We start from the raw sequence: 22,164 nt of genomic DNA, 5'->3' as shown, positions 1-22,164 counted from the left end.
ACCTAAACCTAGCTGGATAAAGCCTCTATCCTTATAAGGCTTCCCTAAACCTAGTTGGAATTCAATTAGGTTTTCCTTCCTTGTTACTATCATTTGGCCAAAATTTCATAAGGGAGTCAAAGTTTCAATCAAATTCGACCTAGGTTCTTTTATTAGCCAAACTTTGCGATTAAAAAAAATCTGAGAAAAAAAAAATCATAGTACTGTACCTTAAAACAGCCATAACTTTTGATCCAGAGATCGTTACGGGGCCCGTAATATATCAAATCGAGCCTATTTTTGGGGCCAAAATTTGATCATTTTCACTAGTTTCGGAGCCTTTTAATTTTACTGGTTCGTTTGATTGCCAATAACTTGATTGTTACTTGAAAAATTTGAGTGTTTTTAAGTCCGATTAAGAACTAAAGAAGACACAACGAGTGGGAGAGAAAAAGGCAAGAGTGGTGAGAACATCAGAGGGTAAAAGCCATTGAGTGACAAACACGAGTGTCAAAAAAACAAAACAAAAAACAAAAAAAACACATCCGGAGTGAAACACGTGAGGGAGTGCTTGTGAGGTTTCTAACTTTGTTTTGCAGATGTTAATCATGTCTCACAACCAAGGCAAACATCAAACTAAAGCGGTTCAACAAGAAGTTAATCTGCCTACACAACAACCGAATCTACAAATGCAGGCATTGATAGGGGAGATGAGGCGAATGATGAGGGTGGAATTAGAACAACTTCATGAGAGGATGGATAAAATAGAAGAAGAAGTGCAACAAAATAATCCCATTCGGTAGCCCCCTAGGCGTGTGCCAACCAGGAATCGATGGGGTAAGTTTGAGGATGAAGAGGAGTTAGAGGAGCTTGAGGATCCACCAATGAACCGAGATAGGTTTGGGAGAGGGAATAGAGAAGCTAGGATGGGTAGACCTAGGCAGGATGATGATTTGGGAAGCATTAAGGTGAAGATTCCATCCTTCCAAGGGAAGAGTGATCCCGAGAAAGAGTGATCCCAAGGTGTATCTTGAGTGGGAGAAACATATGGAGATGGTCTTTGATTGTCATAACTACTCGGAGCTCAAAAAGGTAAAACTCGCTGCAATTGAATTCACCGATTATGCTATCGTTTGGTGGGACCAATTGTTGTAGGATAGGAGAAGAAACCAAGAATGATCTGTCGAGACATGGGACGAGATGAAGACCATCATGAGGCATCGTTTTGTTCCAAGCTACTACCACCGAGAGTTATTTAACAAGTTGCAATGCCTAACTCAAGGTTCCAAGAGCGTAGATGATCGAATGTGGAGGAGGACCGTGAAGCAACCATGGCAAGATTCTTGCATGGTCTAAATCGTGAGATAGCGGATGTAGTAGAGATGCAACATTATGTGGAGCTAACGGATATGGTCCACCAAGCCTTCAAAGTATAACAACAATTGAAAAGAAAGAACATGGCTAATAGGGGAATGAACGTGGCTGCCACAAACTCATTGGAACCATCCCCTAAACAAGATGAGTTTCCTATTGCAAGACCTAAGATTGAACCCTCTAAGGATGCCAAGCAAGCTGAGACATCAAAGGAAGGTAACCCTGAATCCTCAACAAATAGAAACCGTGATATTAAATGTTTTAAATGTCAAGGCAGGGGGCACATAGCTAGCCAATGTCCGAATAGAAGGGTGATGGTGATAAACGCCCAAGGAGAGATTGAGTCGGATGAAGACAAAGAAGAGGTAGATGACATGCCACCTCTTGAAGATGCCTATGACGTACAACATGCGGTGGAAGGAGAAGCATTGGTGGCAAGGCGAGTCCTTAGTGTGCAGGTTAAGGAAGAAGAAAACAACCAATGAGAGACTTGTTTCATATGTGGTGCTTTGTAAATAACAAAGTTTACAGCCTTATCATTGACGGTGGGAGTTGCACAAATGTGGCAAGCACCGAAGTAGTGGAGAAGTTGCCATTACCTACCTTGAAACATCCACGGCCATACCGGCTTCAATGGCTCAATAATTGCGAAGAAATCAAGGTGACAAAACAGGAGATGGTGACATTTTCCATTGGGAAATATGAGGATGAGGTGTTTTGTGACATGGTACCTATGCACGCATGTCACATTCTATTGGGAAGACCATGGCAATACGGTCGGTGAGTCACACATGACGGTTTCACCAATAGGTACACTTTTACCATTAAAAGACAACCCATATCCCTTGTCCCATTGATTCCCAAACAGGTTCTTGAAGACCAACTAAAGATGCAAGAGGCAAAAGAAAAGAGAGAGGAAAAAGAGAAAGAGACCGAAAAAGAAAGAAAAGAAAATGAGAGAAAAGAAAATGAGAGGAAAGAAGTTGAGAGAGGCAAAAACATGAGAGATCATGAGGGGAAAAACAAGAGAGTTACAGCCTTGATGAGAGAAAATAATTACAATTTCATGGCTACAAAAAGTGACATTAAGAGAGCTTTACTATCACACCAGCCCCTTATAGTGCTCACGCACAAGGAGGCTCCTTTGAATACTAACGATCGTGCCGGTTCTTTGCCGAGCAATGTTGTTTCTTTCTTGTAGGAGTTTGAGGATGTAATCCTAGAAGAGATGCCTCCTGACTTACCTCCAATTCGGGAACATGAACATCAAAGTGACTTCATACCCGGTGCATCAATTCCAAGGGGTGACGATTTGAGGACAAATCCTTTTCAAGAGGGAGAGAATTATGCGATAGGTGGAGCACAAGGGCAAGCGGCGCAATCTTCAAGAGATCCATTGAGACTACCGAGTGATCCAGTGACAAGGCTTAAAGTCAAATGCTCTCAGGAAGCATTGAACGGGCTGGTTCAACAAGTTAGAAATACAAAAAACACATGGAGGCCCAACAAAAGTCCAAATCCGAATGAAGAGCTTAACAAGGGCTGGCCGAATAAGAGCTTAGAAAGGGCTGGCCAAATTGGGTCTAGGGAGAGACTTTATGGCCGAATTGGCCTTGGAGTGTATAGGGTCCGAATTAGACTTGGAATTAGATTAGGGTGGCCGAGTCTGGGCTTTAGGCTTAGATAATTAAACGTTTTCGTTTCTTTCTTTAGGTTAAAATCGCAACCTATATAAATAGGGATGCTAAACTCGTTTTTGAATTAATTAATGACTTATTATTGATATTGAGGTTTCTCATATTCGTGCTTCTTGGTTCTTGAGAAGACTTTGAACTTATCAAGTATTGTTCTTGTGGCGTTCAAACAATCGGACTTATCATTGAGATTAACAGGTGAATTCTTGATAATCTTTGTGTGGCGTTCGCTATCCTTCGTAGTTCTTGGTTCGTGTCTTGATAGACAACGGGTTAAGGCTCAACAATCTTGCGTCTTGAAGATCTTGGGGTTGTGATCCGTGTTTGGTGTTGGGTCTCATCGCGTCATTGGCGAGGTTCATATCAGTTAAGAAGCCAAAAATTCATTTCAGTACACCAAATGTCATTTAAGGCTGTTAAATTTCTTGGAACATAAAACAGTCTCAACTTCTAAATCTCACATCAACACCGTGGGAATATGAGAAATGAGGGGTACGTTCGAAATTGATTTTAAAATAATTTTATTTTCAATAAAAAGTAAAAATAAATTCGTTTTGAGAATTATTCTGTAACCGATTTTAAAATTGCGTTTGGTTAGTTTTTAAAAAAATTATTTTGAGTATAATAAAAAAATAAAATCGTATTTATTAATTAATATATTATAATATTATTGATAAATACTAACAAATGAAAACAGAAAAGTGAAAACAACTTTCAACTATTTTCTAATTCTTTAACAAAAATCACTTTCACTGTTTTCATTTTCATTTTCGTTTTCAAAACATTTATTAAACAAACGTCGTTTCGTTTTCATTTTTATTTTTTATTTTTCAAAATAGGTAAAAACTGCTCACAAAAACGGTTCCAAACATACACAAAGAGTGTTCCCTTTTTCAATTTTTTTAGGACGTTTCCCTTTCTAATAAATAGTGTACTTACAAAACTAGAAATGACAGTTTGGTGAGCCCCACTTAATTTAAGAAATAAAGAAGAAAATATCAATCCTGACACCATTTGGTATTAATTTCTAGTTAATGGGAACAAATATCAAATATATTTTTGTACCTTTAATAATATTTAACTATGTAAAAGGACATTTTATTACAAATAATAATTTAAAAAAAAAAACTAGAGAGCTAGGGAATCCATGATTCCATTCTTAGGCTTTTATTTAATTTTCCAAACCCACTGCCCTTCTGCTTACATTCGATTACGGTTGGTGAACATGCTCCTAATTTATGTTTGCCTCTTTCATTCAGCTTTTGGAGTAAGCTAAGCCATGCAAAATAGTACTCAATGGTTAGTACTTAAGCATTAGAGAATAGATACAAATGAGCTATCAAAAACTCGTGTTACAGACATTCAAGGTTTCTTGTTGACAACTTGTCACTTGATGTATAACATTCGCCAAGTAACTCACATTGCCAGAGGTTACACCTGCCATGCTGCCATCATGACCGTATGGTTACAGTTAGGATGGCATTTATCATTCCTATACCAATCTATCAGTTAGTTTAAAGATGTTTCTAGTATAATGCTTACCTAATTCGACCGTCGTGAGTCATGTATATGAGGAATTCTCTAGCCAACAGTTTGACCTGATCCGGGGTTAAGCCGGAGAAGCAGAACCTGTGATTTAAATGTTGGTTTTCGAATCGAATTCGGATGCGGAAACGTGGGGATAGCGGATCAAGTATGACAAAAATATTCATAAAACCTTTGAGATACTCTATAGATTATATTAATTTATACACGAATAAATTAATCACATTAATTCATTTATTAAGAACTCAATTACGAATAATACCTAGCGGCCGATTAGGATGATAACTTGAATTCTTTGACCTCAAACAATTCTTGCTCCAAAGCCTTGTGTTTAGAAAACCAATGTCTTTCACGTCAATTCTTAGAATCCACGAAGACGTGTGTATGGGCACACCTGAGACAAAACGAGTTAGAATAAACACTCAAATTTTCACAAACACTAACGCATGCATGATGTGAAATTTTTAGAGAAAAATATTTTTCCTCTCACTCTATAGAGAATTTCGGCCACCCTTAGAAAAGTAGGTCAAAAAATTGTCTTCAAAAATTGTTTCACAATTTTCTATCATTCTCTTATTTATAGAGTAGAAGTCAAACTTCTAAAAGGAATCCAAGCTCTATCTCCAAGATAAAACTTGTTAATTATCTCCTATTTGAATTTGAAACAAAAGTCTCCAACTCCTTATCCTCAAGATGGCCGGCCAACCTAGGTGATCATATCCCTGTGGTAGGTGCCAAATACAGATAGGGAAGGAAGAGAAAATCATCATTTATCATGCACTCCAATTTTGATTCAAATTCAAATTTCAATTTAAGTCAAACTTAAATTAATTTGAATTCTAAATTGAACAACTTATCAATTAAGTTTAAAAGGATAAATTTAAATTATGTTCACAATTCAAATTCAAATTTAAATAATCACATTATTTAAATAATAATTAATTCTCAATTAATTATTTTTTGAGTATTTAATTTTAGAATTCCATAATTCTAAAATTCTCATTTTGTCCTTTGTGTCTGGTAGAATTACAAGGACGACGCGGGGACTAATGGACCTATAATCCCGAGCTATAATAAAATTAATAATTAATTAAACACTTTAATTAATTAATTAATTCTATTAATTTTAATAGTTACTCCACTATAAACTTGGAATTGCACTCTCAAAATTATAGACATAAATTACTTCTAAACTGTAAAGTGTCCATTTGATACAGTCACGGCATATAGATCAATCATCCATAAATAATTCATAATTAGAGCTAGGTAGAATCTGTTAACCTCTCTAATTATATCTTCATCCTTGAGTACCATTGATTCTCTAATGGATAGTGATTCATAAAACACATTCATGAACCAGAGCGCTCTTATTAATCCAAATACCGAATCAACACTCAAGAGAATTATTTATCTGCTTCTTTCTCAAGAAGGAATGGATTCCGTCTCGTATAATAACATTCCCGGCTACCTACTTCATCATGTCTCCAAAATATAAGGAATAGAATTCAGGGTCTCGAAATCCATACCGAATAAATAAAAAGACAAATCTATAAATAGGAGTTTGTTAAGAACTCAGGATTAAGATCATTCTATATATGACCATCGGTAGACTCAATTAGAATTTCTATACTTAACGAAAATTATTAGAAATTCATATTGTGTCTGTGTCTCTGTTCCACATAATCTCATTATACGTAATATACTCATTCAATATCTCACTATATTAACAATGCGGATAACACCGTTCCATTCTAAATGAGAATGACATGTATTAATAATATTTTAATTAAAGATTCTGAACTTTAATTAAATTTATTACAAACATCTATTTTTTATTATTATCCTTAAACATTATCCTCTCACATATAACACTTATATACAATGTTTAAGGTCACGTAAATAATCACGGAATTTTCATTTGATATTCATAAAATATTCATAAATATATGCACATAAAATGATGAATAAACTCTTTTATTAAATAAATAATAAATATTCTATCACATCTCATTCTTTTAGGACACTATTCTCAATATTAAACACTTTAATATTAGATACAGCATAATCTTAAAGCCAAAGGACATTACTCTTTTCGTATTAGTACACCAACCTGGTTAGTAATGTGTTCCCAGTTAAGAGGAGAACCCAAATTGTCAAGACTGTCACGAAGAGCAGAACGGATACTTTTAATGCGACTTGCCATAACCTGGAAACATAGAGATACCTCAAATGGATGTATTAAAATTGCTCGGATTTAGTTAGATATGCGCCAGTAGAAACCGGAAAACGTTGAGTTATTACCTTCACCTCTCTGAGCCAAAGTGATTTAATATCCGAATTGCTCAAGATCGTGGAAATCAATAATAGTCCATGAACAGGAGGGCTGCCGTACATTACCCTTGCAATCTGCTGAAGTTGGCTTTTGACTGCAACTCCTTGCTTTTGATCGAAACACAGAACACTGAAAAAAATGTTTTAGAATAAGAAAATCTGAACAGCAATTATACAAAAAATAAAGTAAATAAATAAAAGGAATTAGTGATGTGAGACGCGCTCATAACGAATAGTGAGTACCACAACCAGTGGCACAAAATAGCACTGCTCTTGGAATCCAACTTCGAGGACAAAGAAAGGTAATTAGAAGGTTATGGCCAGCTAATAGTCTCAGTCAACCGATCTGATACTGTTATGCCCTTCTTTGAGGTCTAAACATTTTAGATTCATGTGAGTTGAGATACTGTTAACATTTCAATTTATGAAGTAATTTTTCCCATAACAGATTTTTAGAGAATATTAACAGCGTAAAAAAATTTCAAGAATGTTCTACTCGCCTGAGACAACCAACTCGGTGTCTATAAAATCCCATATTCTTCGCAAAGGATTGTGTTAGGCCCATAATTACGTATGTATTTAGGGGCAGTTTAATCTTTTGGGTGTTTTATGGATTTAGGACTTTAGTATAAAGAGGGCATTAGCAAGTCATTAGGTTTATGTTGAGTTTTGTCAAGTTATTAAGAGTAATTAGGAGTTTGGGAGAGATTGACCTACCTCTCGAATTGTAAGTCAGAATTTATATTTCCGTTGATTGAATAATAACAATAAGCTTTAATTCAGCCCTAATCCCCATTGATTCTTCTCTGAGTCCTATCTATTGAGCACAACCAATCAAATGCCCATCTTCAACAAAAATCCGGATGGCTTTGGCATCAACGTCGAGATGTCCACTTGCAAAACCTTGACAAGCCATATCGAAAAAGGGGAAATGATTTTTTACCTGCAAGTCTTTGATATGAGATTTAAACTAATTGGAGAAAAAGAAAAGAAATATAGCAACACAACACATTTAAAATCAGTACCTTAAACTGATATGAGATTTCTCTCCATTGTTCCTCAGTAGGGTCAACTCTAGTTGGATTATGAGCACAAGGAAGGAGGAAGAAAAATGAACTGGCCGGGGCATTCTGTAAAATCTACCAAAACAAAACAAACTAAGAAAGTCAAGACCCTTGTTTGTACCTTATATTTATGGGATAATATAAAGCATATGTATAGTGCTTTTAGTTAACGACTCCAAAAAAATTGCGTTGGAAGTGTTGAGACGTCTGATATTTCAGTCAGTTTCTTTTCAATTTCAGCATAAATTAAGATAATACTATAGGGAAAAGACATGTTCATTGAAATATTTCAGACAGCAGATTCATACAGTATACTTTGTAGGCTATAAAATGAAAGATAGTTCAATTTGTTTGAGTGAGATACGAAAATTCAGCTGTAATCTAACTCAACTAATTCATTCTTGCTATTATGTACCTTGATGTCATCCATGAGTGCTGCAAAGTTTAAACCTCTTGTATTTGGATTATAGTAGCGGAAGGTTCTCCAAGGAACGTGGGCATCTCTCCAGATGTTGTGGTGGCTATGCAATGCACATGATTGGTACATAGTTGTCGGACAAAAGGAAATTGCAGATTAATATCACGTACATTACAGGGTTGATACAAAATATATAGTAATAGAAGCACTTAGGGACCTATTACAAACTTACTTGGACCAAGTTGGATTGGGTAAATAAATTTGTGATTCAGGATAATATCGATTCTGGAACTCAGCAAAGAGACGGCAGGCACCCGTGCCGGAGAGAGCCTGAACTCCAGCAGGTCTACCCTCTGCAATGACATTGGAGTCCTTTCCATACACCAATTTTAAACTTTCTTCAACTAATTTTGAACTGACTGACATAGAAATAGATTCTCTGAAATTTGAGTTTAAATTTAAATTTTAACTTGAGTTTAGAGTTAAAATCTGAGTTCAAGTTTCCCCTTCAACTCAAGTTCCTAAACTTAAACTCAAATTGAATAATATTTTTTCTATTCTTAAAAACGCTATAACTTTTTCGTTTTAATTCTGATTGAGATGATTCTTTTTTTATGCGTTCACAATGAAAAGACGAATAAAACCCTACTCATATACCCTATTAAAATTTTTCATCATCATTGAGTTTTTATTAAAATACTATCTAAATACAAACTCAAGTTTTGACCCACCCAAACACACTCAAAAAGATTATCATCTCAAACTATAACTCACATGTACACAACCAAACACAAACTCAAAGTACAACTTCAACTCAAATTATAACTTAAATTTAACTCAATATCTACACTTAAGTCACCATAACTAAAAAATGTAAGTGAACAAGCTCTTAATAATTAGCACTTTATGAGTACACTTTTTTAGTTTTGATTTTCGTTCAATTTATTCTTTTATTCTTCAAAATTACAAACATATATTTTATATTTGAAAAATATGTTTGAATTTTTTCTCCACATATTTTTCTAAAACTATTTATGTGCATTCCTACTTTTTTACATTATTTGTGCTGAAAAAATGAAATCGAAACATATCTTTAAAAAAAAAAGCGTGAGAGGATTACTAAATTTACTTTTAAAAATGCAGAAACTTGATTTTTACTATTTTTTTATTAATATTCTTTTAATTAATATTTGACTAAAAGAATTAACCAAGCGTAAAAAATAAAAATTTAGAGTCGTACATGAGGGTATTTATCTTCTTTTCCTAATAAGTTTAATGAGAGGGTGAGAGAATAAAAAGAATAATGTTGCTCAAATTTGAGCAACTGTCAAGATTTGGAAACAACACCAAACAACATGTCGTTTCCGTTTTGAGATATCTACATGGAAAAATTTCATATTGATACTCTATATTTTATTATAATTGTCTTTTAATACTTGTATTTTTAGTAATTTTAAATTAATACCTTAACGTTTTAAAAAATTATTTTTTAGTAACTTAAAGTCATTTTTTAAGATGTAAAATATTAAATTTATCATTCTCATTACTTTATCAAAAACTAATAAATTTAATAATATTATGAAAAAATTATTTTTAATTTAAAGCATTATTTTAATTTTTAATTTTTAAATATTTATAAAATTTTCCAAAATTTTTCTAAATTTATTATTAGTTTTTTAGTTAATTAATTAGAAGAGTAATTTTAACATTTTACATTCTAAAAAATGACCTTAAAATTATAAAAAAATAATTTTTAAAACGTCGAGATACCAATTTAAAATTACTAAAAACAAAAAATATTAAAAGACAATTATACTAAAACACATGGTACCAATATAAAATTTTTCCTATCTAAATTTGCATTAGCCTTTTTGTCCGGCGTACTTAAAAAGACGTTTTCCTTCTCTTGCAAGTGGACAGCCTGAGTTCCGACAGTTTTCAATCTGAGATATCAAAATTGCATATACCTTAAAGTTTGGCATATAGGAAATGTTCACAAACAAATCACTGACAATTTCCTCCGGTTCTTTTTTTCTTTTTTTTTTCTCTAAAATATTCTAATTAACTCCCGGTGAGAAATGAGAAGATATTCGAAAACAGATGTGTGAAAGCCTGTTTTTGCTAGAAGTGATTGCCAACAGAAAATTGACTCTCAGAAATTGACTCCAAAATTGGCACTACAACAAGAGAGTTTTGGCCAAATGCAAAGCATGATGTCAATCTCAGAAAGGAAAGAATAAATGCTCATATCACCAGTTGTAAGAGAAAATGGAACTAGCATTTACAACAGAACATCAAACATAAGTAATTAAGCATAATTGCACAAACATATCGACAAAACACTATATCCAACAAAAAAATGCCTAATCGTTTTATATTGTTAACAAGGCAAAGTCTTGCAACAATTTTCTCGTTGAGTATCAATCAAATATATAAGTCTCCAACCTCAGGAATCCAAAGTCCCGCAACGGCAATCCAAAGTTTTTAGCACCTAATTTCGTATGAACCGGCTTTCGTGATATAGCGAACCCACTCAACTGTGTTGTATCCACTCTTCTCCCACACCTGCAGCAACCGAAAAGTTGAATGCTACATTTCTTTTTTCGATCAATGATATGATATATTAATACTGTTCATCGCTTACCTTGAGAAAACGGACGCGCAAGCCAGATGCAGTAAACATTGGAACCTGTATAAACAACATTAAAACCAGTTAATCATCTTCCTTGAATGAAGAAATGGATGAGATTAATAACTGCTGCGCAACTGAATCATTAACTCAACATGTATCATACAAAACCTGATTCTTATAACGTAAACTAGATAAGCCACTTATAACGTTCTTAGCACTTTTTCAAGACATTTTAGTGATTAAATTTCTGTCATAACCGTAACTATCCAGGATAGGAGCCCAGTCCTCTTTCCTGAGAAGAAGAATCTTCTTAATCTCCCCAGAAAACAGTTGGTTGAATAAACAAGTAATAAGCAACTGGGTAAGCCATGTATCACAAATACAGGGACAATGGGTATTTGATAAACATTCGTGAGTAGTTTGCCAATATATAAACTGATCCACTAATAACTTTCCCTAATTGGCAGGACAACCAATAAGCCTCCCATCTCATTCAGTATCTCAGAATTCTTCCATTATGTGCGATCATGACTTTTTACAGATACAACGGGGGAAAAAAATCCCATCCATTCGCATAAATCATAAATGGTATTGGAGTTAATAACAATCAGGCACCTGAAACTCCATCTGAATTGGTGGCCTTGTCCATGACTTCTTTTCTGCCATTGTGGAAATCAGCTCAACCTCTGCACTCATTGTTGGTTCAGTTTGCCCAGGAAATTTCCTTATCCTAGAAAGTTCCAAGAATATAAGTGAAGTGACAGCTAAGGATACCAAATAGTAGATCAAAAAGAGCAGCACAAAAAATTGAATGAAAGTCACCACTAAGTGGGTGGTGGGTGAGAATGTGTGTGCAACTAAAATACTGTGCATTTACGAGGTGAAAGGAGGGTCCATCAATTTGATGATTGCAGATGATAATTATGTAATATAATAGCAAACACCACTTGTATATTTAAGTTCTAAATCTACTGATTCATCAGCAAGAAACATAAAAATGAAACCATGGGCATAATAAAAGAACTCACTTCCACACTAAGCAATCAATAGCAGCATTATATTTTGCTCGACCGGACGTAACTTGAAAGCTTGTTTTAGCAGTTTGTTTCGGCACTGGAATTTTAATGACGACCCCAAGTGCAAACATTTTGGCCCCAAAGACACTCTTCACCTGAAGATTACTACATATGAATTAATAGAAGAATGAGGAAACAAGAAAATCCAAACACATTAAAAGTACAGTCACAAACCTTCACATTTACTTCCATTCGTGTTCTACCAAGTTCCTTAATAGTAGGCAGCACACGGAAAGGAAGATTCACGCCCTCAGTGATTCGGTACCTATGGGCAAACAAGAATTAGAGGACCAAGTAAACAAAACAAACAAAAATTAAAGGTACTTAGAAACTGAAAATAGGTGACGTCCCATATCATCGTTATGGTAAAAAGGTGAGTTCATAACAAAGTTTCATGAGCTTATTGGAAAGTACAATCACAAATAAGCAGCATCAGGTGATACAAGCAGTGCACATTAGAAGAATTTGAGGCCCCGTTCCAAGAAAAACAACATCAGGCTATGAGAGAGAAAAATCAGAAACAAGCATAATAAATCTCATCTATGAGACTATTAAGTTACATTAGAAAGAAAGAAAAGAATACAATCTAGACAAGGCCCATAGGACTTAATAATGAGTTCCTCGAGCTAATATATATCTTATTCACAGATTTATTTTTCTTTCCATTTTTTAATATATCAAAGCTATACACTCCAAACATTAAGCAGAATTAATTCAGAATGTATAAAAGTAAGAACAGTTTCAAAGGCCATACATTTCCATGCAGACGTGAAATAGAATATAAATAATTGGATGCCATTATTGTCGATTATTAGAGATAATTTAATGAGCTTACTTCATCAATTCAAATTCCCCATCTGGTGGCACAAAACTGACAGTCTTCTCTGAATTAAACCTCGTCAAGTTTACACATTGATGGAAGGTAACATCGTCAAGCTCAATTGTTTTACCGCTGCAAAATAAGTAATTGTCATAATAGTAAAGAAAGAAAATAGGACAGAATCTGACAGAACCCGATAACACCAACTATAATACCAACAAAGTTCATTTTTAGATGGAAATAAAAGGTAGAATCTGGTTTTAGGGAAAAGTGACAAATGTATTGTAATCCTTCAAGCTACGGTCAGAGGCAAACTTAGAAGACAAGAAATATCAAAACCGACTTAACATTGCATTTAGGATATGCATGAAAAATGAAATTGGGAATGAGATGTGGGAAAAAAGAGAGAGAACATGGACAAAAAGCAGGAAGAATGATATATCTATGTGCAATTAGCTTTTATGGCACGTCTAGGAAAGTAACTGATAAGAACCAGAGCCAGGGGCTGCTTGTCTATAGCAGAAAGAAGAAACGCTACGTTAGTAATTAGGCTGATGTGGCTTGTAACTGAATTCGGTTAGTTTGGCATGAGAGTTAGTTTGTTAGCATGAGAGGGTGGGTTGTAAATGGCACTGAGTGGCTTATAAATAAGAGGGGGCTCGAGAGGTTAGGCAGTTTTTGGGAAGTATAGAGTTTTGGAGAGGAGAGTCGGTGATCTCTCAAATATCACCATTGGTAGAGTGATTGATTCCTTGCATTTGAATAAAATTCTCATTCGCCTGTTTGGTTCTCTGCCAATTTGTTGTGGTTTCTATCAGTAACCTATACAATGATATTGGAGAAGCTTCAGCATATAGTATAGCAGTTCTTTACAGATCTCCACCGTGCCCGTCTCAATTAAGAAAGAATTTAGTAGGAACTTTTTACAATATGTAATCAGAGACAACTTCATGTCATTAAGTGGTTATGTTAGACAATCCCATGGACAGTTATGCAAGAAAAAGGAAACAAGTAACACAACCAGCAAACAAAGTTATATCCTATTTTAGCATGTCATGGCATAATGCTAGAATGACGAATTGTTCAAGTTTTTACTTTACAGTGAAAACGACATATTAACTTAAAACAAATGGAAGATAGCCGGTGAAGAAAAAATTGTACACAAATAACAAAAATTGTAATGGGCAAGAAAAGTCTCCAGAATAGCTACCTTTTAGTAGGACGTGATTTCAGTTGCGACTCTTTCTCAAGGCCAATCTTATCATTTAAACCCAACTTTAGATCAGGCATTCCAGAAAGAAAGCACTTCATTAGGATCTTCCCAGTTACATCACAGCGCAGAACACTACCTGTAATGACCAAATTGCTACTAAATAATAAAATAGACGCCCTTCAATCTTCACCCTAAAAACCTTGAACATTTGTTACCCACCTTTTGAAGACATAAGAAGATTTACACTTTCCACGATATCCAAAAAGACCTGCAAGAAGTAAATGTTAAATTCTGGACCTGTGAGCAGAGGCAATATAAGAGACAAGCAAGAAATTTTCAAAATCACCTCATTCTTCTTATAAACAAGGCCCTCTCTCCGCCAACCAACAGCACCCGTAACTTGTAGAGTCGCATTAGGGACAGGCTTATCCGCAGGCTATATATTGTTGGTTTTTTTTTTTTCACAGTTGAAAAGAAATGACAAAGAAATTGATCACACAGTAATGATACAAACTACACAGGAAAAAAAAATCACATCTAAGACCACCTTTCACAAGAATGTCTCCGATAAGAAAGAAAGAAATAAGATAAAACAACATAAATCTCAATTAGATAATGATCTAACCTTAGAAGAGAATGGAGATCGCACTCCTTCCTGAGTGATGTACAGCTTCAAAATTTCTGGAGACAGATTTTGTGGGTAACCGAAATCCATAATTTCTGCAATTAAAAGGTATATATTATGAAACATAGATATACAACTTTGACACTAAATATACTTTTCATATAACATGGTCATGAATGAAAAAGCTGTAGAGAAGTAATATAACTCATACGCACTCCAGAGGCACCAATATGAAAACAGGAACTGCATGATACACATGCAAAAATGGATGCAAAACAACAACAACAACAACAATAACAAATGTTTAATTCACTTTTGTTAGAATCAGGTGCAGCTTTATTTGCAATTAATCATGCAGACAGTTAATCTATTGTTTCCCACTAGTAATTGCTAAGAAGTCTTTAGTCTTGGACATTGGCCGACAACAAGGCTGAACGTTAACATACACCACTCATTCTGTTTGTTCAGCTGATTGCCTTCCACCACTTCATTTAAGGGCATTCTTCTAAAGTCCTTGTATCATCAGCTTCTTTTTGTAGGCCAGCCATATGCTTATATGCATATAATCCAAGATATTCCCATGATAAACATAGAGAAAACATTCATACACAATCCAGAGAAGTAACTATTTGCATGCTTGGGAGAGTTCAGAATCCATTTTTTTTAAAGGTACGTACCATCTAACAGCTCATAAATTAGAACAAAATTATTACGGATTGCATCCTCATCAAAAGCACCACCAAAATAAGATTTGAATAATGCAACCGCCTGCAAGCAAAAAGTCCCAATTTTATTACTGAGAACTTAATAACAAAAAACTGTCCCACAAAGCATATAACATAACATTTTGCCAACCTCAACAACAAACTTGAACGCACAAGCTACATTCGCATTGCTGCTGACAACAATCACAATGTAGACATTGCTTATTCTCATGTAAAAGAAAGAGCATCCGCCTATTTGCCTCACAGGGCAAGTACCAAGCTCTTTGGTTTGCATTATATGGGTCCGAAAAGCATCCACCATATTCCCCCTGAAAATTCACGATGTATTATGCAAAGTGCCAAACAAGTAAAGAAAAAAGAAATCGAGGCTAACGTGTCAACAAATGTAACTCGAAGAGGGAACCCAAAAAAAAAAAAAAAAAGATTTTACAATGACAATTGACAAGTGATAGAATAATACTCTTCTTCCAGCTCATGTACATATATTGCTGAAATAATAACACTGAACTTCTGCACCAACCCTAGGAACTACCATTTTCTACTTATACTAAACCAGGCACTCAATCATTAACAATGTCATCAACTATTCCACCAATAGAAACTCTACAAGAGAAAAAGAAACGAAAGTTCCATTTCTACATTATAAGCTACAAAGATGTCCTTATTCTTTGCATCCCAACACTGAATTCACAAATAGTTTCTTCCAGCTCATGTACATATATTGCTGAAATAATAGCACTGAACTTCTGCACCAACCCTAGGAACTACCATTTTCTACTTATACTAAACCAGGCACTCAATCATTAACAATGTCATCAACTATTCCACCAATAGAAACTCTACAAGAGAAAAAGAAACGAAAGTTCCATTTCTACATTATAAGCTACAAAGATGTCCTTATTCGTTGCACCCCAACACCGAATTCACAAATAGTTTCTGAACACACAAAACCATTTAGTAATGCCCTTTGGCCTTTAATTTAACTAAATTCAACTCATACGGACCAAGACCAACACAGTTCAATTTTACTGGAACACATAGGAAACCAAAATGTGTAAGCTTATCAATTGATTGGAGAAACATGTAAATGAATTAACATTTTGCTCTTCAGCTTCTCATCCTAAATTTTCACACCGATCAATAATAATGCCGTTCAATCTATAACAATCCAAAAAAAAAAAAAAAAAATCACATTTTTTTACCAAAGCAACCAAACACGCATCACTTATACAGCTAAAAGACAACAATACTTCCTTCAATTTAACTTTCCATTTCCATTTCAATAACCTTTTTCTTTTTCCTTATAAATAACCAAATTGAGACAATCCAACACTCAAATCTAAACACCGTAAGACTAATCCAGCCTAATCACTCGAGAACAAACATCAAACGCAGAGATTAAAAGCAAAAAAAAAAAGAAAAAGTATCAAAGCTTTACATTCGCCGCCATTAAGGGGGCAGCGACGAGCTGAAAGAGGAGAGAGAGGATTGAGTGCGTACCCGACATCGTCGCGATATAGACGGTTGATGAGAACATCGCCTCGGAGGTTCAAGAAGTAAATGGCGGAGGCGGCCACCGGCATCGCGGATCCAGCGGAAAGGATCAGACGGCGGAGGTTTCGCGTACCAGATCTAGGGATTCTGATTTCGGAAGCTTTTCCTTGGGATTTGAATATGGATCACCAAAAGTTATACAGGCGTATCGATGTTCTTATGCTTTTTTGGAATTTTCTCTCTTTGGTGCTTTGTCAATGGAGAAAAAGGAATGAATCGAGAGAATGAATTTGGAAGTGGAGCTTCTTCTTTCTTTTATTTTTGTTTGCCTCTCTGTCTTTTGTTGTTTTAATGAAAGTTTGCAATTTTGCAGTCAGCGGAAATAGCTTCTTTTTCCACGTGCGCCTGCCTAGCACGTGTTAAAGCTTAGCAATTATTTTGGACTAAAATTTCGTCCTTTTGATTATAAAAAAAAAAAAAATTTCGTCCTTTCTTTTTTTTGCTTTAAAAGGAAAATTTCATCCTTTCTTGCCCGATTAAATTTTATGGTTCCTTACACACACACACACACACACACACACACACACACACACACACACAAAACTTCTGCATAACTTTAAAAAAAAAAATAAAAAAAAAGTTCAATCCTAAGGTGACAGAAAAAAAGTACTAAAGTAAGCTCATGTAATCTTTTTTCATTTTTTCTTAATGTAAATCTAATCGAACTATTTAAGTGAGATTAATTATCTTTTTTATAAGTTTTTAACGTAAATTCTAATAGAAGGAAATAAACATGATTAACTTAAAATTTATAAGATAAAGTGAGAATTATAAAAATTCATGATCATAAAGTTTATTGGGCAGATGTGAAATTAATTTTAAAAGTGAAAGATTCCTAATTAAATTTTCATTATTAATGCACTTATTAATAATAATTTATCTATTATTATATTATTAATATATTAATTTTTATTTGTTAAATAAGTATTAATTATTAATTACTTAATATATTAATTTAATATTATTAATTATATGTACTCAAAATAAACATAAATGTAACAATATAATTTTATTTTTTTATCATACTTAAATCAATTTCTTAAAAGACCACAACGTAATTTTAAAATCAATTCTAAAATCATTTTTAAAATAATCTTATTTTATTTTTATACTGAAAATAAAATTATTTTAAAAATATTATTAAACGGGCCTTTAATTTTTTGCCAACCAAAGTTTGATCGATTTAAAATGGAGCCGGACCATGACCACTGACCACCTCCATGATACACTCACTACTCAAGGCCTCGTTTTTTAATTTTTAATTTGAGTTGAGATGTGACTTTATATGATAATTTTAAATTGTAATAAAAAAATGATATGTGACTTTTTATGAGAGTTTTTAACTATAACAAAATTTAAATTAAAAACTGTGAAATAAACAACCGCTTCCACGTCAGCATTATCTCCACGCGTCCTTCCACCATAGGCAGTGGGAATTTCCTGGATCTCCTCCGTTACCCGATAATCAACCAAACGAGGCCCCACCCACTCCCACTACACAGTCCCCCAACCGCACGATCAATCACTCTTACAAAATCCAACGGCCACGAGCATATCTATCCTCTCTCCCTCTCCGCTAAAAAATCCGACAAAAACGAACGGCCACAATATCCTCGCAAACCGAAGAGGGACAGAGCGGAAGAAGAAAAGAAAGAAGCTATGAAGAAGACGAAGACCATCCCGTCTCGTTCTCCCGAGAAAATCGCTACTTCTCATTAATCCGATTTCTCGAACGGAAACATCTCTCCTATTTCTCGGTGAGATAAGCATGGAGCTTCCGTTGATGTCTCTGAATCCTTCGACGGCGTCGTTTTCCGGTAGAACCGGGCTGTGCTGGCGGACGAAGAGGCCGAGCATGGCCGACGGGGTTAGGGTTAGGATTCGGTTAAGGCCGGTTAGGGCTTCGGCGGAGCAGAGGAGCGGCGAGGCGATGGAGAGGAGAGGGAGAGAGGGACAGAGCAGAAGAGGATTCACGAGCTCTGCCATGGAGGTCACCACACTGGATAGCTTCAAGGAGACCGAGTTTCCGGTTTGGGATAAGATCGGTGCTGTTGTTAGACTCAGCTATGGAATTGGTGAGTTTTTCTTTCTTAGCCCCCGTTTAAATTTCGAGTTTTACCACAGCTCCCATTACATCTAATTTTTTTTACTATCATAGAAAGTTCTAATATAAAACACACCTCAACTCGAATTAAAAACTCAACAAGTAACGAACTAAAGGACCCTTAGTATGTTTCATTGGAAGTGTGAAAAGGAATTGATTTAGCTGAGGAATTATTTGCGTTTGAATTTCAAAAACAATGAAATTTTGATTCTTTTTTTGCTAGAGAGTTGATAGAGCAACTCTGATGGACTCCGAAATGGAGTCAAGCGCCAAAAAGGCACACGGGATTCGTTCTAACACTGCGCCAAATTCCAACTCCATTTTGGAGTTTCCTAAAGTGCTGCCGTAGATTTGGCGCAGCACTCTAGATATAGCGCAAAGCGTTATTTTTCTTAATTTAATTTTTTTACAGTTTAATAATTAAAAAATGACCCATAAAAATATTTTATTTCTATTTTACCTCAATTGTATATTCTTCATTAAAATTTCTTTCTTTTATATCTTCTTTTATTATTTATTATTTATGTTTAATTTGTATTGTTTTCATTTGATTATTATTCATGTCAACATTTATAAAATGAACTAAACTTAATACGTAATTTGTAATACAAAAAGTAAAATATTAAACTTTAAACATTTAAAATGCAGGCATTAATAAAATTACATAATATTGTAATAAATTTACGCATTAGATAACACTAATATTAAGTAAATCAATTTCGGATCCTCTAATGTCATTAAAATATTGACCAAAAGCGTTAGAGCTTTTATTAGATCCTTCTTAGCATTGTTGTTGAACTCATTTTTGCAAATTTTTAATCTGTTAGTAAAATTTTACTCTCTTATTGAAGTTCACCCAAGATCAGTTTTTTTGACACATTTTGAGCTCGTAGCAATTTTTGATAGTTTTAGTTGAAATTTGTCGATCATTTTTCCTTTTTAATTTTGCTTTCTTCACCCAATGGGTCGTTGAGATGAATCACCACCAATATCTCATTTTTTATGCTGAGAGCAAATGAAGACAATCCTATGTGGGAGTCTCTAAAGTGGGAGTCTCTGATTGTGATGATGCAAAGTTACCGCTTTTCCTTTGGAATGTTGGTTTTGCAGTATTAACGTTATCCTTAAATTTTTCAATATCCTCAAAGATGGCCACACATGATCAAATTTGATCCTTTCTTGTAACTCTTATCTTCCATTGATAATAACTTGGCTCGATTTAACTGCAAATAATATAAATATAATGTTAAAATTAAACAGATATAATATTTCTAACCTAACTGTAACAAATACTCATAGAGCATGTTTGTTTGACCGTATTAGAGCACCGTATTGTATAATAATACAATAATACAATATTTAGTGTGATCATTGTATTATATAAACTAATACGAATGTTAAATTTATACGGTCTATGTCGTATTATTAAATACGGCTCATTTTTGACGTATTGTATTGTATTATTTTATAGTTGATCAATAATTTATGTCGGGGTTGAACACGACTAGAGGTCGGAGTCGGGCCGACATATTGTCATGACGAAATTTATAATTGTTGAAAAAATTTAAGGGACACAATGCAAATTTTATATTTATTAAAAATTACATTTTGGCATATGGTCTTCGGGCGGATGCTAATGATTTGTACATAAGAAATATGGACTATTAGATCACAACTATTCGATGGATTTCATCACTATCTCAACCGTCGAATTAGTTTTCAAAATCTTATTTGCACCTTTTCCAAAGAGTTCAGATAAGAAATCTGGACTATTAGGTCACAACCATTAGATGGATTTCATCCCCATCTCAACCCTCAGATTATTTTTCAAAATCTTATTTTATCTCACCTTTTCGAAAGTGTTCAGATAAGAAATCTGGACTATTAGATCACAATCGTTCGAAGGATTTCATCACCATTTCAACCGTCAGGGTCATTGGCTCAAATAGGCAACAAAATAACCAAATCCATTTGCCACAAGCTGAAAATGAGTTTAAAAAAGAATAAAAAAAAACACTGGCCTTAAGTGAGCTTTGAGAAGAGTATAAAATTTTACTGGGGCCCGTTTGGTTCATGCGTTCAAGTTAGTGATTTTGATTTTGAATTCAAGTTTTGTGAGAAAACCCATTGGCGAGAACTTTTTTAATTCAAATTTTTTGTGAGAGAATAGAATCAAAATCATGGGTTCAAGTCCTGAAACTTTATGGCCCTAAAAGATTTGAACTCCATAACCGATCTGAACCTACGTGAGTATTTTCGAAGTGAACAATCAAGAGTTTTGCAGAAAAGAGCTCAACAACACACCAGGATATCATAATAACTCTAATGCTTTTGGCCAATATTTCAATAATATTTGAGGATCCGGAACTGATCTACTGGACTACTAAATCATTGTTTTAGTTTATGTTGTATTTTGTATTAATATTAATGCTTTGTAATTAGTGTAAATTTTTTAAAATATTTTGTAGTTTTTGTTAATGTCTGTATTTTAAATGTTTGAATTTTAATGTTTATTTTTTCTATTATATACTACATATTAATTTTAATTCATTTATAAATGTCAACATAAATAATAATAAAATTAAAACAATATAAATTAAACAAAATCATTAAGAAATTTTGATGAAGAATATGTAATTAGGGTGAATTAGGAATTCTAAAATCTTTTATGGGTCATTTTTTATTATCAAATCAATGTGTAAACTGGTTTCTGAATTTGTATGACTCATGCTTTTCTGAATTTGTACAATCAGGTATATATGGCGCAATGGCTCTAGCAGGAAAATTTATTTGCTCAATCACTGGAATTGACTGTATGGGAGGTTTTCATCCTTCTTTAGATGCCATTTTAGTAGGCCTCGGATATGCGGCTCCTCCGATTATGGCCCTTCTGTTTATACTAGATGTAAGTTGACCTATGACCCTCTTTAATTGTTTATGTTCTTCTTTTCTTTTCTTTATATATATATATATATATATATATATATATATATATTTTTATATTTTGGCT

At 34.1% G+C, this 22,164-nt stretch overlaps 3 protein-coding genes across 3 annotated transcripts in view; 1 reads left to right on the top strand and 2 right to left on the bottom strand.

Annotated features, from left to right (window-relative positions):
- Positions 1-6,675: 6,675 nt before the first annotated feature.
- On the bottom strand, positions 6,676-8,831 carry LOC112093060 (aspartate aminotransferase, mitochondrial-like). Its single transcript, XM_024170722.1, has 6 exons — positions 8,638-8,831; positions 8,403-8,508; positions 7,949-8,062; positions 7,766-7,866; positions 6,894-7,053; positions 6,676-6,798 (listed from the first exon to the last, which is right to left on the bottom strand). Exons 1-6 carry the CDS (start codon positions 8,829-8,831, stop codon positions 6,676-6,678), a joined length of 798 nt encoding a protein of 265 aa, XP_024026490.1.
- A 1,803-nt stretch (positions 8,832-10,634) lies between these two features.
- On the bottom strand, positions 10,635-17,324 carry LOC21406048 (AP-2 complex subunit mu). Its single transcript, XM_024170735.1, has 13 exons — positions 16,997-17,324; positions 15,627-15,804; positions 15,449-15,539; positions 14,772-14,866; positions 14,493-14,582; positions 14,366-14,414; positions 14,144-14,282; positions 12,949-13,065; positions 12,288-12,378; positions 12,066-12,208; positions 11,653-11,767; positions 11,050-11,094; positions 10,635-10,970 (listed from the first exon to the last, which is right to left on the bottom strand). The coding sequence occupies exons 1-13, from the start codon at positions 17,077-17,079 to the stop codon at positions 10,890-10,892; spliced, it is 1,317 nt and encodes a 438-aa protein (XP_024026503.1). The 5' UTR covers positions 17,080-17,324; the 3' UTR covers positions 10,635-10,889.
- Positions 17,325-18,675: 1,351 nt separating this feature from the next.
- The window catches only part of LOC21406047, a 5,975-nt gene continuing 2,486 nt past the window's right edge, over positions 18,676-22,164 (top strand). The window contains exons 1-2 of the mRNA XM_010106025.2: positions 18,676-19,125; positions 21,908-22,059. Of these exons, the coding sequence (XP_010104327.1) occupies positions 18,819-19,125; positions 21,908-22,059 (459 nt within the window). The 5' untranslated portion in view covers positions 18,676-18,818. The remainder of the gene's footprint in view (positions 19,126-21,907; positions 22,060-22,164) is intronic.

Source organism: Morus notabilis, unplaced genomic scaffold (genome assembly GCF_000414095.1).
Source record: "Morus notabilis unplaced genomic scaffold, ASM41409v2 Scaffold69, whole genome shotgun sequence".
Taxonomy (NCBI): Eukaryota; Viridiplantae; Streptophyta; class Magnoliopsida; order Rosales; family Moraceae; genus Morus; species Morus notabilis.
This window is presented reverse-complemented; position numbering and strand designations above follow the sequence as displayed.